Genomic DNA, 16,513 nt, shown 5'->3' on the forward strand with positions numbered 1-16,513 from the left:
ACAACCAACATACTGTTCATAACGAGAAAAAAAAACACAGAGACCATAAACTGTAGACTATTTCTATACCCGTGATTATCATGACCTACAAAAATATGAAATAATGAGTTTGTTACAGTCTTTGTTGATTTTTGTTCATTTGACATCTGCATTCTTCAGCTCGAGATACTGCTACTGTCAACTCAAGCTGTCAAAAGTGTATTTCTAAGATACAAAACATATGTAGACGTTTCAGATATTAGTCTGCTCCCCTGCACATACTAAACACCTTTTCTAAAATGCTTTTTAAAGTTTCAATTGTCCTTGAACCCAAACACTGACCTTCTCTCCTTTTGCCCCATTAGGTCCAGTGCTTCCTTTAGGTCCAAAATCTCCTCTTCGCCCCTAATAATGCAATAGCAAATATTACAATACTGCAGGTCGACATACTGTAGTTTAGGAAGGCAAAAAAATTAAATCCTCACAGCATCTCCTTTGGGTCCAGGTCCTCCAGCTGTCCCCTATGAAGAAAAAAAAATCGATTTGGAGTACTAGAATGAAAATAACATGATTAAAAAGAATAACATAACCACTAACACAGTTTATGTTGAAAACTTTGTTTACAGTGGTAAAGGGGCTTCATTTGGAAAAAAAACAAATGGAAATGGATCTGAATTGGGTGGATCATGACCGATTTTAAACCTGGGACTATGGGTAATAGATTTTAACAATGGGTATATTTAGGAAACTTTTTATTTTGTACAATTATAAAAGATGGTAGAATGGAATACTTCCAAACTTTAAAAGATAAGTTTGGTTTTATAAACCAAGATCTATTTAGATATTTACAGTAGAGTTGCAGGGCTATTAGATGAAAGAAATACAGGATGAGGAATGAAACAATCAGCTTGTTCAGATTTTAAGAATGACTAAAACAATTTCTAAATTATATAGAGCAAATTCTAGAGGACTCTAAACAGACTATATAGGATCAAAACGGGAAAAGGAAGTAGGCATTATTTCGAATCCAAACCAATGGGTAAGCCCACACGAAATCTACGTACGCAGAAATCCGCAGATTTCCACAGATTTCTAGCCCACCATTGAGTCTATTTATTTACTTGTGTAAATGTATGTAATTTTATATTTATTCATTTTTCAAATTGATTTCAGGAAAATTAATGACTAATATGAACGTGTTCGTGTCATTTATTTACAATACAGTGTGTAAAGTAATATTTTCTGTCTTTTAGTGGACAGATTATATGAGAGACTTACTTTGTCTACTAAATAAGTGGATGTAGATGGATTTGCATTGTAAACATTAAATAAAAAGCTTGTTAAAAAGCTATTACTTTTTATTTAATATATAAAGTTTTTAGTAACGATAATCCCAAAATATTTCTGCATAAATCGGCAGATTTTTTTTTTTACAAAATTCTTCATAGAAATGTCCATAGATTCTGTCTGGCCCTTACCAATGGGTTAAAATATGTGCTGTCCCACATAACTCAACAAGCTCAAGAATGTGACGTGAGATTTGTTAAAATAATTAGATTGTATTTTTTTATTACACTAAAAGAATTTAATCATTACAATTAGGGACTCCTCATTCTTGTTGGAGGAACTTTGGGGTAGAGGAGGCACGTCATGCGCATATATTCTGGCAGTGCTCAAGAATTCATAGTTCTGGGGAAACGGTATACTCTGCTATCAATGATATTTTTGATCTTCTTCATTTTCCTAGATCATTCGAAGTACTTTATCTATGAGATATTCCTAATAAACTTGAAAATGAGGAGATATCTATTTAAGATATTAATGGCAACAGGTAAAAAGCTATAACCTGGAAATGGTATAAGGAAAAGCCACCAACTAAAGCAAATGGTTCATAATAATAGCAGAAGTTGAGAAAACGGAAAAAACGACACAAGCCCTACACAAGCACAAATAGGAGTAAAGGACTGGCTTTCTCCACAATGGCAATATAATTATTCATATTTTAATACTTGCATAAATCTAGAGATTAATGCATCATTGTAAGAATATGTTTGGCAACCTTTTATGATATTTTATTTTATACTTAATCTATTTATTTATTTTCTTGCTGAGGTTAATTTTATGTATGTGTGTATATAGATATACATGTGTGAAATGGGTGTATTTGTATATATACATACAGTATGTATGTATGTACACGTATGTATGTATAATTGTTTTTGTTTTTTTTGTTTGTTTGTTTTGTTCCCACTGGTTCTATGTTCCTAAAAAATCAATAAAAACTAAGTATAAAAAATAAATAAAATAATAATACATACAGCGCCTCCTTTTGTACCAGGAATTCCAGGCGATCCAGGACTTCCTCTCTCTCCCTAAAGGGGGCATAAGAGAACACATTACAACATGATTGATTTCCAACATTGATGTAATCTCTGGGGTTATCAGATCCTACTTTTGGTCCAGGATCTCCAGCTGGGCCTGGAGGACCTGATCTTCCTGGACGACCTCGATCACCCTAAGAGCAAAGTCAGAAAACAAAACATATTAAATCAAGCTTCCTAATTTTGGAGTAATTCACAAAAAAAAATATGCATTGTGTCATCATTTACTCATTCACCACTTGTTCTTAACCTGTTTGAGTTTCTTTATTCTGTTGAACATAAATGAATATATACTGAAGAATGTTGTAAAAAATCAGCCATTGGCTTCTACAGTATGTTTTGTTCTTACTGCAGATGTCAATAGCAATTTTCCCCTCATAATCGTTCAGAATATAAGGGGTTTTTTTCAACAGAAGAAATAAATTCATAAAAGTTTAGTAAATGGTGAGGGATGAACTATTCCTTTAATGGCTTGATATGTTTCTCTTTTCTCTGTGATTCATCAGGTACCTTATCTCCCAAAGCGCCTGGAAGACCAGGCTCTCCAACATCTCCAGGATGACCATCAGGACCCTGTAAAAGCCATATGTTCACTGGTTAGATGACCTGTATAACTTAGATTATGGTCTCACTTTTAGTTGGCAGGTTTGGTTTGATTAAAGTGAATGTAATGTGATGGCTTTGTTAGTGTAATTTTTAAGAGTGAATGTTGCTATCAAAAAAAGATGGATCTCAGACTGCTATAAACATATATTTTCAGGGTTTCTGCAAGTTTCACCAAGTCAAATTTAAGACATTATTTCAGACTTATACATGGCTAAACTGAAAGGATTGTTACTAGTCCTATTAAACAAGTCTAATTACTTGAATAATACTTAAATAATGTGTCAAAAGATGCAAACCATACATACACTTTTTCATTTTTACTTTAACTTTTCTTTGACAAGCTTTAAAAACTATAATTAAACTAAATGCAGCAACAGTTTGTCCAGGTCAGTGTCCTCACCACATATAGTCTATAAATACATGGAGAACTTACAAATGTTATTGAACTGTATCATTGAATAGAGTTCTAAATAGAGTTTTGTTAAAAGTTTGATTCAGATGTATTGAGATGTTGATGACTATGGTAGGGTTTGGCGAGGTCGACCAATTTGGCATCATACGATGTCTATTGTGAAACATTGCGATGGACAATAGCAACCTTAGTGTAAGCAGCGGTGAAATAATTATTCATGAATAATTAGTTTATTCATTCATAATAAATGAATTATTTGTAGTCTTCTGTTTCAACTAATTGACCCGCATGGTTGTTGTTTTTTACCCATAACCCAATCATAAACAAATAAAGAAAAGTTACACACAAATTACCACCTGTCAATCACTTTTTTCCGCGGAACTCTGGCATGAACAGCCAGAGTGATCTGTCGTTATAATGGTGTTGACAAACTTACACAGCCAACAGGAACCAACCATTTCAAAAGACCGAAGACTGTTCGACGTGCATTGCTCTCTAGGGTTTTGTGCTTAAAGCACCCCATACTTACTGCCTGGAGCTCAGACGTGCGCATATACTGCTGAATGCCAGAGTGTGTGTGTGTGGTCACGTGATGCGTGTTTTCAGTAGTAAAGTATGGATGGATAGCTGTTCAGAAATGCTAGATGAAACGCCAGTGTGGATGTGGATCGTTTTTGTTCTAAAACGCCATTTTAAAACTAAGATGTATTAGTGTAAACGGGGCCTAAGTGTGTGTTATTTGCAAGCGGGTTGCTGCTGCGGCGGGGACAGGGCGAAGGATCGCGATGCCAGCTTAACATTGTGATGTCTATCAGCCATTGGTGATGGACAATGGCATCGTCTATCGACTCAACCCTACTGTATGGGCATTGACCTGATTGGGCAGCTTTACATGGACACTAGAAAAATTAAGATTCATTTAAAATGATTTAAGACCTACAAGTCAATATTTCAGCAAGACATTTTAAGACCTAAAATGTAGTTTTTGAAATTAAAGAAATTTAAAACTTTTTAAGACTCCGCGGAAACCCTGTATTTTTCATACTTTTTTGTTATCTAAGTGCTCTCCATCCAAGTCAATACATTATGGAAATGTGTCTCATTAAGGCAATTTTCATATGGAATTCCTCATTCTGTTTTGCCTCCTTTATAGTTTCTAACCTTTTCATGAGTTCTAAAGTAATACAAAACATACCATCACATAAACACACATCCAGCTAACACGTTTAGCTAGGCTCACTGCATTATTTTGGATGTGCATCAAAACTGTCCTAAAAGTCTTTGATTATATTTTGTATGTTTAGGTTTGGTCTTAAAAAACAGTGTGAACCCAGACTAAATGCAGTCGTTTTTTTTATAAAATAAAAAGCATGAACATATCCTAAATTAAATGAATGGATAAATCTAAATGAATAAATGCACATACCTTGTCACCTGGATCACCTTTGCAGCCAGGAGCACCAATCCTGCCAAATTTTCCCTGTTAAAAATTAGGCCTTTTTATTGATTTATTTTTATTTTGACAGTTTAATGATGACCAATATTTATAATTCATTTTTCCTCTCTTCCAAATTTTCCATTGACTAACCTTCTGTCCATCTTTTCCATCACGGCCAGCTATTCCTGCAACACCCTGTTAGACAAACAATTAAAACATTTTTTGTAAATGATTAAAAAATATGTGCAGGATGAAAAATTGTTCATTCAGAGAAAATATAAAGTAATAAGAAAAGGTATGATGAGCTTACCTTTTTTCCTTGTGCTCCAATTTCTCCCTAAAAACAGATCATTTGAATGTAAGTCTTATTTTGTCATATTTATCAAATCTTACAGATGACTGTTTTCTGTGTACCTTTTCTCCTTTGAGACCAGGCTCTCCCTAAATAAGAAAAAAAAAAAGAAAACAAAACATTTCAAGTCTATTAATGATAATAAAACGTATTTGAATATTTGATATTTCACTATTAAATATGATTTTTACTTAAAAAACACATAAAACATTTTGTCTGAACAATATTTTACTTGAATAAGCTAACCAAATATGCTTTATCAATTAATGAACATTATCCCATAGCCAGATATACAGTACATATTGAATGCTTTGACTCATATAAAGTATACTGCCCCATACCTTTTCACTCCACTTGAGATATGTTAAAAACTTACTTTAGGACCAGGATGTCCAATGGGTCCTTCAATACCAGGATCTCCCTTCAGGGTAAAAGAAATAGTACTGGCATGAGACTTTCACTAAATGCAAATAAGATTTATTATTCAATCTCATTCAGTTCAAATGCAGTTTATGGAGTGTGTATAATACATTCAAGAGAATTGGCTTGTACTCACAGGTCGTCCCCTTTCACCTTTAAGGCCAGCGCCCCCATTATCTCCTTTAGCTCCCTGTAATAATGAAGTTGGATCAGGTTTTAATTGATTGAAATAAAATAGTTTTTCCACAACAGTTCATCTTGTTGTAACACCCACTTTCTGTCCTCTGTGTCCTGGGGGACCTGGAGGTCCTGGAGTCTCCAAGCATTTGGTAGAGTAGCACTGGAAAATGTCAATGAAATTTAGTTAGAAATGAGTTCGGTCACTTATAAAATTAAGTAAAAATGAAGAACCTTTACAACATCTATATGGATAACTCCAGAGGTTTTAAACTAAATTCTATGATAAGTCCTTTCATAGAACGATCATAGAGAAGTAAAATGTGATAACTCAATGGTTCAGTAAAGAACGTCAACATCTATACTTCTATACATCTATACACTGTTTTATTTAGCATGACGAGCCATTACAGACAATCCACACTAGCTTCACATGTTAAAGGGATATTTCTGTTATCATTTACTTATCATCCATTGTTCCAAACCTGTTTCTTTCTTTTGTTGAACACAAAGGATGTTATCTTGAAGAATGTTGGAAATTTCCATAGTGTGCTTGATCCTACTATGCATGATGGATTTGCTCTTCAGTGTTTGGACTTCCAGCAGTGAAAATTAAAGCACACTGAACTGAACTAAACTCTGAAAACTGCACTGACACAGTTTTAATTTACTAGAACTTCTATGTTAAGCTGCTTTGACACAATCTAAATTGTAAAAGTGCTATAGAAATTAAGATAAATTGAATTGGTTTACAACATTCTTCAGAATATAATGTTTTGAGTTCAGCTGAAGAAAGAAATTTAAAACCACTTGAGTGTGAGTAAATAATGAGGAAATTTTCCTTTTTAGGCGAACTATCCCTTTAAAAATAACATGTAAAATAAACATGGAACAAATGTGTATCACGTCATTTGTGTTTTTATTATTTTTTTAAAAAAAAATTTTTGTGGACATTTGTGGATCTGCGTTTGGCAAGGTTGTCATCCATACATGAAGCTTATTAAACACTAAAGTAAAAACTGTTTAGTAAATTACTGTAGCGTAAACTATAAGTTACTTATAGGAACTGTTCAACTAAGCTTCCAATGCACTGATGCAAATAAAAAAAGACATGTAAAGCCTTTATTTTCAAGAGTACAGTGACAGCTTTGAGGAAAGTCTTGAAGTTGGAACCTACTGGAAAAAACATTGAAACCAATTGATGTCAGTATCTCACCTCTTGGTAAGCCATATGAAGCTGCAAGAGAGAACAACAACAAAACATTACTAAAATAATCTTCAACCCACAACAAAATACTAAATCAAGTCATATGTGAGAAAAATGACCCTTAAATGTCTTAATGTAAAATTATATAAGTATAAAAAGTAGTGCTGGGCAAACATTAATTGCAATTAATCGCATCCAAAATAAAAGTTTGTTTTGACATAATATGTATGTGTGTACAGAGTATATTTTTATGTATATATAAATACACACGTGCATGCATATATTTGAGAAAATGTTAATTTATATGTAGATAAACAATATATATATATATATATATATTCTATATATATATATATATATATATATATATATATATATATATATATATATATATATGTGTGTGTGTTTGATGCAAATTATATCGAAATTTAAATATATGTAACAATAGTTTTTTATAGTTTGTTTCTATGTATGTGTGTATCACATACAGTTGAAGCCAGAATTATTATTTGTCCTCCTGAATTATTAGCCCTCCTGGATTTTTTTGCCCAATATCTGTTGAACGGAATGATTTAAAAAAAAAAAACATTTCTAAACACATTAGTTTTAATAACTAATTCTTAATAACAGATTTCTTTTATCTTTGCCATGATGAGAGAATATAGTATTTTACTAGATATTATTTGAGATACTGTCCAGCTTAAAGTGTATATATATATATATAATAGCTTAAGAGGACTAATAATATTGACCTAAAATGTTTTTTTTAAAAACGTAAACTGCTTTTGTTCTAGCCAAAATAAAACAAATAAAACTTTCTCCAGAAGAAAAAATATTATAGGAATTACTGTGAAAAATTCCTTGCTCTGTTAAACATCATTTGGGAAATATTTAAAAAAGAATTAATTTTGCCAAATAATTTTGACTTTAACTGTATAAATATTTATACAACACTTCTGTCCGGTTTTCGAATCTGATTGGCTGATAGCCGTGTGATATTCTCTAAATAACGCCACTCATCCAGCCTCTTCACCGTTGTGCATTACTCCGCCCTCATACAGCAACAAGCAGAGGACACTACAGCTTGAAAAATATTGCAGCTATTGGACAACATAATGTTTTTTTGAAGCTTTATTTGAGAATGGAGTTGTTTAGATTGCAACTATGCAGTTTATTTCTAAGGATAGTGCCTATTTTCAAATATTTATAATTCCGGAGATACAGTGCATCGGCCGCCATAAGCCTCTCTGAGCAGACCAAAGAAAGAGACGGTTGAAGTTGCGCCACAAGATTGCGACAGAGACCGCATAATAAGTCCTTACAGGATAAAAAACTCAGCGTTTCTAAGCGCAAGTTTGAAACTACCACTGAATAAATCATTTGAAATCAGGTAAGTGATATTGACAAGTGCTGTATTTATACCACAGAAACGGGTAGTGTTTGCTTTGGCTTTTTGGGGGTTAATTATTGTGATCTCCCGATTGCAACAGAGAAATACTGGGAAATCTTTGTAGATTGATGGCATTTCATGCTGTTCAGCCTTATAATCTTAAAATGTGAGCAAAAATCACCTGTTTTGTCATCACTTTAAATATTAAGCTAGAGAATCATTCAAATGCTATCTCTAAAGTGATGTGTGTGAAGTAGCAATGGTTTTTGCTGTTCTGCGGTCAGCTGCAGATGTGAATGAATGGCGGAAAAAAGTAGTTTTTGAGGTTATTTAAGACTCTTCGTGTTTGATTTTTTTTTTATATACACGATTATGTCAATGAACTGTTGTATAAACACAATATCACACTCGTAGCAGTGCGATATGGCTGTGTATTGTCACTGGAGGGACACTAAGGCACTCGGCTTGAGGCCTCAAGCCACTGCATGCCTCCCACCAGCGCCGATATACAGCTATATCGCACTGCTTCAAGTGTGATATTGCTTATATAACACACACATCTATCACTTTTGTTTTGGATGTGATTAATTGCAAGTAATCTTTTCCTAGCACTAATAAAAAGCATTGCATTACCATTGTGTCATAAATGCGATCGATTGTGGACGTCACAATGACCGGCCGTGTTCCAGTGAGATTCACCGCCATGTATTTATCCCGGTAAACTCCAGCGGGTGAGTTTGCTATCTCCCTGAGTCCCGTCTCCTCCAAATTCCTGGACGATGCCACAGCGAAGATCCTAATATTTTCATCGCGTGCCCGTTCTGCCGCCACTTTGATCCCTCCGCATGGGTTCGCAGTCACGTGACCATCAGTGATGACCACGGCGAATCGTTTGGCATCGGGTCTGGATGGAAAGCGGACCAGCTGCTTGGTCATGTTGGTGATGGCGCAATCAATGTGCGTGCCCCTGCCTAGGTATCTGATGGGCCGGAGATTACTGATGAACTTCTCTTTAGTGGTGATGGTGCTGAAGAACTCCTGGAGCTGGGAGAAGTGGAGTCCTCCGATGGCCCAGGTGATGTTCACGGATCCTCTGTAGTTCACATTTTGGAGCTTCTCAGCAAATCTGATGGTGAAATCTTTGATACTCTCTACCAAGCTGCCTGGCGGATTCTCCTGAAGAGCGATGGTCTCAGATGTGTCAATAGCAAAGTACAAGTCGATCGGGCATTCGGTACTCTCTGAAGGGACAGAACACACTTGGGGATTTAAATCACTAAATCAGGGTGAAATAGCATGAAGGAAGTGCTATATTTGTTAAAGAAATGCACTAATGGTTACAAGTATGAGGGTAGTAACTCAACTCAACTCAACTCACTTTATTTCTATAGCACTTTTACAAATCACAATGGATTACCAAAGTGCTGTACATAAAATCAAATAAAAAAGCATGTAAAATATACATGAAACCAAAATACATAAACTCACATCACATGATTAAAAGCTAAAGAAAATAAATGTGTTTTCAGTGACCTCTGAAAAGACTCAAAAGTTTGAGCTGTTCTTACAGAGAGTGGGAGATCGTTCCAGAGTCTTGGATTAGAGATGCTCAAAATAACTGATTAACCGTTAACCGAAAGGGTTCATTTGTAACCAAGTTAAAAGATTAAAAAATATTGTTTTATATATTTTTAGTGTTTGGCTGCATAAGGGACTGATCACAGTGAACGCACTTTTTGCATTGAGAGGTACATCTTTTAAAAGGCTTACTAATGGCTACGTGTGTTTTACGCGCTGCTTATGCGCCCTGCGTGCCTAGCATTTTGCCGTTGTGCGATCAAAATGTGCAATCAAGCTGAAAAAGTGTGTTACCTCAGTTGCGTCTTTTTCATCCTTCAATCAAATGACAGCAGAGGCGGGGTTTCCTTTGAGGTGACAGCAGTGTTTGTGTTGTCAAGACGACTACAGCGAGCTTTTAATGATGGAGGAGAGACTTGTGGTCGCTGTTTCAAGTCATTCAAAGCTTTATGACTTTACAGATCTTGAATATCACAATGTTATTAAAAATTACAGTTATAACAAAATTAACAGCAACACTCGAGCGCAATATGGGTCAGCTGATTCAGTCTTTTCCTAGTGACATACAAAAGAGCACTGCCCTTCTTTTTTTCCTGTCAACTTAATAGGCAGTGCGGTCCCCCTCGCGTTTTTGTAATGGAAAAGCGCGTTCGCTGTGATCAGCCCCTGATGTGCAATACATATTTGTTAACTTGCGCGACAATAACACGTGCAACCACACGTGCCTTCAGATGTATTTTGCCAAATAAGCAAAATAGAAGAAGGATATTTCTGGTCACAGTTTGACACAGATGAGTTGAAAAATCAGCGCTGATGCTGATGGCCTCTGTGCTGCCTGAAGCCGTGTCATAAACTCAACAAATAGGCTGATGATTTAGCGTAGGCTGCAACCAACAAACCAACCTTTTTCCATTTGGAAAATTACAGTTATTATAATTTTTTATATAATAGACATTTTTTAATAGCCTACATAGCCTAATCTACCAATCAAACAAAACCAAAGTTTTTCTTGATTTTGGCATAATGATAGCCTAACTCCGCACCAAACTGAGGCTTTCATTTTACAGCTTCTAAAAGATGTATGCAAATTAATGCAATATAATATGTAAACAACTAAATTGGTATATGTTATGTAGTAGCCTATACTTTACAAAAAGTCAACATATGAGCCTTAAGGCTCATTGTTATTGTCGTACATTAAAAGCAGTGCATGCACACATGAACTGCGAGTGAGACAGAGGAAAAAGTCATAATTGTAATTAAAGACAAAGGGCCCTATCATACACCCGGCACAATGTGGCGCAAGGCACGACGCAATAGTTGTTTGCTAGTTTCAGCTTGGCGCAAGAGTCGTTTTGATGTTTTGCAGCACGCTGTTTAAATAGCAAGTGCATTTGCGCTCATATGTGCACCCATAGCCGTTCTAAAAAAGGAGGCATGTTGAGGTGCATTGCTGGTGTACTGCTATTTGAGAAACTATAATAGATTGTTCAATAGACTGGAACAAGAGATTGTTCAATAGACCGGCATTAGTTGTGCGCCTCGCTTACACATTGCTTAATACAGACAGGATGTAGGCTACAGCAATACGCAAATATCTTTACATATGAAAAAGAATTAAAATATTAAGGATATATATAGGATATAATAAGCATATATATATATATATATATATATATATATATATATATATATATATATATATATATGATATAAATATAAAGGATTAAAATATTACTAAAATTATTATTTTCTAGCCTACATAAATATAAAAACCATACTTTCATGCCTTCTTCATCTCAGGAGGCTTTTTTAGTTTATTCATAACAATTTGCTCATGTATAATGTTATTATTATAAGCAGTATTATTTATTATATGCATATTAATATTTGTTTTATTAAAACAAGCTTAGATTTACCCACCTGTCAGGTTTTAGACCATATGGGGCACAGCATGTGTATTTGGACATAACTCAGTTGTTTGACCAAACTTCGTTATTACTGTTCATTTATTCGTTTGCTGGAAATTATAACCGAATTTAGAAATAGTTTTGAAACAAATCTTTGCGCTTACTAAACGAAATTAATTATGTAGGCTAATTGATGTCTGTGCATACAACACGTTTCCTTATCCACGAGAGTGAAAGCGAAAGTAAATAATGAGGAGGCTCATCTCTCACTCTCATGCTGTAGATGCTCTGTTCAACTGTTTTTTAGCAAGTGTAACGCTCAGTTTTTTCACTTACATAGTCTGTCATGTAAATAGCAAATGCAATATGGTGCGACGCAACTGACTCTTATAGGGAATGGGAGATGAGACTCTGATTGGTTTATTCTCAAAACACACCTATAACTCATTAAGAGAATAGGCTCAAACCTTTTAGACCATGTGCCACAGCGCAAAGCGGATTTTTCCATCCTTATATTAGCACAAGTGGATTCTGAATCACCCTGCGCTTTGGACTTTGCGCATAGATTGTCATTATAGAGCCCTTAATCTTTAAACTAATGACTTCTATTAAAAATGTTAACAGAGGATTTGTAATACAACAACAGCGGAGCATAAATTAAATGCATATTTTTCGTGGAGCGATCTATTTGAGGTGGCCTAATATTTTTATTTGACGGAAGAAAAAATTATCAAACAAACAGCCTATGCAGGTTCTTAAAAAGTATTCAGTCAGTGTTTTTGTTTTGTAATGTAAATTTGTCATTTAAATAAAAAATATCTAGAGCAGGCCTATTTATTTGATTCTTTTTATTTAGTTTAGCCTATTCTGTTTTTCTATGCTGTTGGAAACACTGCAGGTGTGTGAAGATGTTCTGTTATGTTCTGCATGCTGTTCGAATGTTAAAATAAATCAGTATTTTAAAATGAAATACTTAATGTGTCACACAACATAGGCATGTCAAAATTGTTTTTGATTAAATAACATTTTAATAATTATCTGTTTATGGTTAATATTCGGTTAACGAGCTGCGGTTGTCGGTTGGCAAAAGCAAACAAAATGAGCATCCCTAGGTAGTATTAAAAGAAGTTAGTACAGCATGCTTATTTAGCATGTCAGTGACAATATGGCTTGGCCTGCACATCATATCATTTTAACATTGATATCGCAACGTGTGAGTCAAGTCACAAAGCAGGATCTGTAATGTGGAGTCAGGATTATAGTTGACCAGGTGCAATTGTGGATTAATTTCAGTTTTACCATAAAACATTTAACATTTATCAATTGTGTTTTTAAAGTCTGTGTGACTGTGTAAGCATTTTTAAAGTAAAGTTTAAAGCATTTGATCTTGAGATATGATTGCATTTTTAGGTTTAACTTATTGAATATTAACTGTATTTAATTATTTATACAATGAAGAATATACAATTTTATTGTATATTTGAATCTTTGATTTCTGTACCCTGAATACGGTTAGATCCCTTCATTTGTATTTTTGCTCTACTGTATTTTTTCTAATTTGTTAATTCGTCACCTTGGAATTATAAGGTTCTATCTGCGTTCTGAATGATTTTGAGCTATTGAGCTTCAAAGTTTTTGCATTGCATAGCAAACATTTGTTTTTTAAATAAAAAGTCATAAAATGTAAACAACTATTAAAAAAACATCCCATAATGTAAATAATTTGCTATTTAATAAGAATATGTCAATAACTCAATGTTGACAAAATGTCAGGTAGAACCTTTTAATTCTAAGGTGACGAATTGTTAACTGCTTGTTAATTTGTTAACACTCCCCTACAAAATCATCCTATTGAATCTAAAATTCATTCATTCATTTTCCTTCGACTTAGTCTATATTTTAAAAGTCGCCACAGCGGTATCAACCGCCAACTATTCTAGCATATGTTTTACGCAGCGGATACCCTTCCAGCCGCACCCTATTACTAGGAAACACCCAGAATACACACTCATTCACACATACACACTCATACACTACAGACAATTTATTTTTATCAATTCACCTTTAGAGCATGTATTTGGACTGTGGGGGAAACCCACACCAACACGGGGAGAACATGCAAACTCTACACAGAAATGCCAACTGGCCCAGCAGGGACTCGAACCAGCGACCTTCTTGCTGTGAGGCGACAGCGCTACTGAGTCACCGTGCTGCTCCAGTTTTATTATAAATATCACAAAAAATACATGTATTTTCCAGTATCTTGCAGCCCTAAAATAGGCACTGATAATGTTACAATAGATTTATAACTCAAATAAATGCTGTTTTTTTTCTAATTATCACAGAATCCAGTCATTAAGGTTTTTCCATTTGTTTTTAATGTAATTTATTTTATTCATAAAGGATACATTAACGTAGGTCAAAACAGACAATAAAGACTTTAATAATGTTACAAATAATTTCTAATTGAAATAATTGATTTCTATTAATGACAGAAATCCTGATTTTGTTTTTATTAGAACATAAACTAATTTATCAAGCAATGATGCATTAATTGGTCACAGAGTTTTTTAAGAGGCGAGATGTTTTATTATGATTTTTTATGAAGCGTCACCAAAGATGATTTATTTATTTCATTTTAAAAATATAATTATTGTGGAATATTATTAAAATGTAGTCAAATATAATTCATTATTTTGATTCAAAGCGATTTCTCAGCATTTATAACACACAATCCTTCAGAAATCATTCTAATATGCTGATTTGGTGATCGGGAAGTGCTTCTTCTTATCAATTGGTACATTTACATGAACACAAATACTCTGATTAAGAGTCTACCATTTAAAAGCAATTTTTTTTGGTTAATTTATCTGATTAAGGTCATAATCGAGCTAAACAGAAGTGGAATTAAGACATGTGCAGTATGCAGATTTTAGTCACATTTTTGAAACGCAGTACAGACAAGTAAACATCGCAATCAAACTATCATCGTTGTGTAAGATTTTCACCGCTTTTTGTGACAGGATAGGCAATACACACACGGCTGTTTACAGCTGACAATATTCTCTGCACATTTCAAATCAGTGAAGGATTACAGAAACCTGCATCGCTAAATGCAAAGGTTTTTTCCCATATGGCGTGCGGTATCAACAACACTCTTTCACCAGTTCATACTCCAATATCATGTTTGTCACGGGGGCACGCATGTTCTTAAATGAAAGTGAAAGTGCCTAACTGCAATTAAAGTCGACAAATTAAAAATGAAACACCTGAAATTACATGACACTCCAGAGGAATTGTGGATAGCGAGATGACGCAATGACATTAATCGATCTATGTGCTATAATATGTAAAACGGGATTATCAAAGGAACATTCAAAAATCAACTCATGTAAACACCTTAATCATATTACTGTCTTATTTAGATTACGACAAAAAAAAATAAAAATCTGAAATATTTGTCTTTACAGCCACTTCTGAACAATTTAATTAATCAAATAAATAATAAAATCATGCATTCACAGAAATAAACAGAATAATCTTTCACCAAATCAAGCATTATTTACTCACTTATAGGACTACACGAAGAGCCGGCTGGAGTCTGGCCCTGTGCATGAACACCCACAAACAACAGGAGGAGGATCGACAAGCTCATCATCCTCACTCTCCTTCCTGAACAAGACAAGCAAACAGAACATGTTGACCATGATCACAGCACAACATGCTCATAAATCTGTCTGTAGACATCTCTTAGCTCCTAGCATGCTCATTTACAAAACATAGGGACTTGGATCTGGTGAATGTGAAATGCTTTAATGCTTTAAAGTGCACAATTATGAAATTAGGACCTAACAATCAGTAACACTATGGTAAATACGGTAAATGCAGGATGATAGACTCTATCTCCTGCATAAAATATGAATTCAGTTGCATTTTCTTATTGGAAAATGAACAGTGCTTCTTGAATTTTCCATTGAAAATGCTCAAACATAGTCAAGCAGTAGGTGGAAACTGAATTGAAGTGGCCACACCCATAGGAAGTTGAAATGATAATGGAAATATTCAAGAGATATTCTTCAAACATAGATAACAGATGAAAAACTCCATTAAGCTTCTCCATATGGAGCTCTGAGGTTAATCAATTGCAGACGACATTTTAAACCAATATGTTCACATTTAACTGACTTTGAAACAACCATGTTTAATTGCAGAAATTGTGTAGAAAACTACATTTCCCATGATTCCATACAGAAAATCCCACCAATCAGAAAGTCGTTGCGAGCACAGTGTGCCAAAAAAACTTTAGCTCCACCCACTCCCATGAATAACTGCAGATGAGTAGATCTAATAATTTAGTTGATCTCTCTGTGCTCCCAAAATATTTAAATATATAGATATATTAACGGTAGCTTAAATATTGTGTTGGTGCTTCTTGGGTAAGGGATTTGCCAAATTAAACACTGACAGTAGGTTGAAAAAATATTTAAAAGCCTTTATTGACATGGCTATTCCTCAAAATTTTAAAGGGTTAGCCAGGTCAATAAAGGCTATTTAATATTTTTTCCACATTTTTCGAGTACCTTGGACTTATTTTAGTTTTGTATATAAATATTTAATTTTGTTTAATGAATATTTTTTTTACCTGCACTGTTAATCATTACCT

General features: G+C 34.2%; 1 protein-coding gene across 7 annotated transcripts in view; it reads right to left on the reverse strand.

Moving 5' to 3' along the window:
- col6a2 (collagen, type VI, alpha 2) overlaps positions 1-16,513 on the reverse strand; it is a 39,630-nt gene that overhangs the window by 20,191 nt on the left and 2,926 nt on the right. For 4 of the 7 annotated variants that reach the window (XM_087273944.1, XM_087273943.1, XM_087273947.1 and 1 more), the window contains exons 2-16: positions 15,421-15,522; positions 8,996-9,603; positions 6,982-7,002; positions 5,863-5,928; positions 5,725-5,778; positions 5,545-5,589; positions 5,231-5,257; positions 5,127-5,153; positions 4,967-5,011; positions 4,805-4,858; positions 2,871-2,933; positions 2,432-2,494; positions 2,298-2,351; positions 465-500; positions 322-384 (exon numbers count right to left, since the gene is read on the reverse strand). In XM_087273944.1, coding sequence (XP_087130070.1) covers positions 322-384; positions 465-500; positions 2,298-2,351; positions 2,432-2,494; positions 2,871-2,933; positions 4,805-4,858; positions 4,967-5,011; positions 5,127-5,153; positions 5,231-5,257; positions 5,545-5,589; positions 5,725-5,778; positions 5,863-5,928; positions 6,982-7,002; positions 8,996-9,603; positions 15,421-15,508 — 1,314 coding nt within the window. In that variant the 5' untranslated portion in view covers positions 15,509-15,522. Of the gene's footprint in view, positions 1-321; positions 385-464; positions 501-2,297; positions 2,352-2,431; positions 2,495-2,870; positions 2,934-4,804; positions 4,859-4,966; positions 5,012-5,126; positions 5,154-5,230; positions 5,258-5,544; positions 5,590-5,724; positions 5,779-5,862; positions 5,929-6,981; positions 7,003-8,995; positions 9,622-15,420; positions 15,523-16,513 lie in introns of all 7 variants that reach the window. The other 3 variants (XM_087273942.1, XM_087273941.1, XM_087273945.1) reach the window with 1 other exon arrangement.

Source organism: Danio rerio, chromosome 11 (assembly GCF_052040795.2).
Source record: "Danio rerio strain M-AB ecotype USA chromosome 11, GRCz13ab, whole genome shotgun sequence".
NCBI classification, from domain to species: Eukaryota; Metazoa; Chordata; class Actinopteri; order Cypriniformes; family Danionidae; genus Danio; species Danio rerio.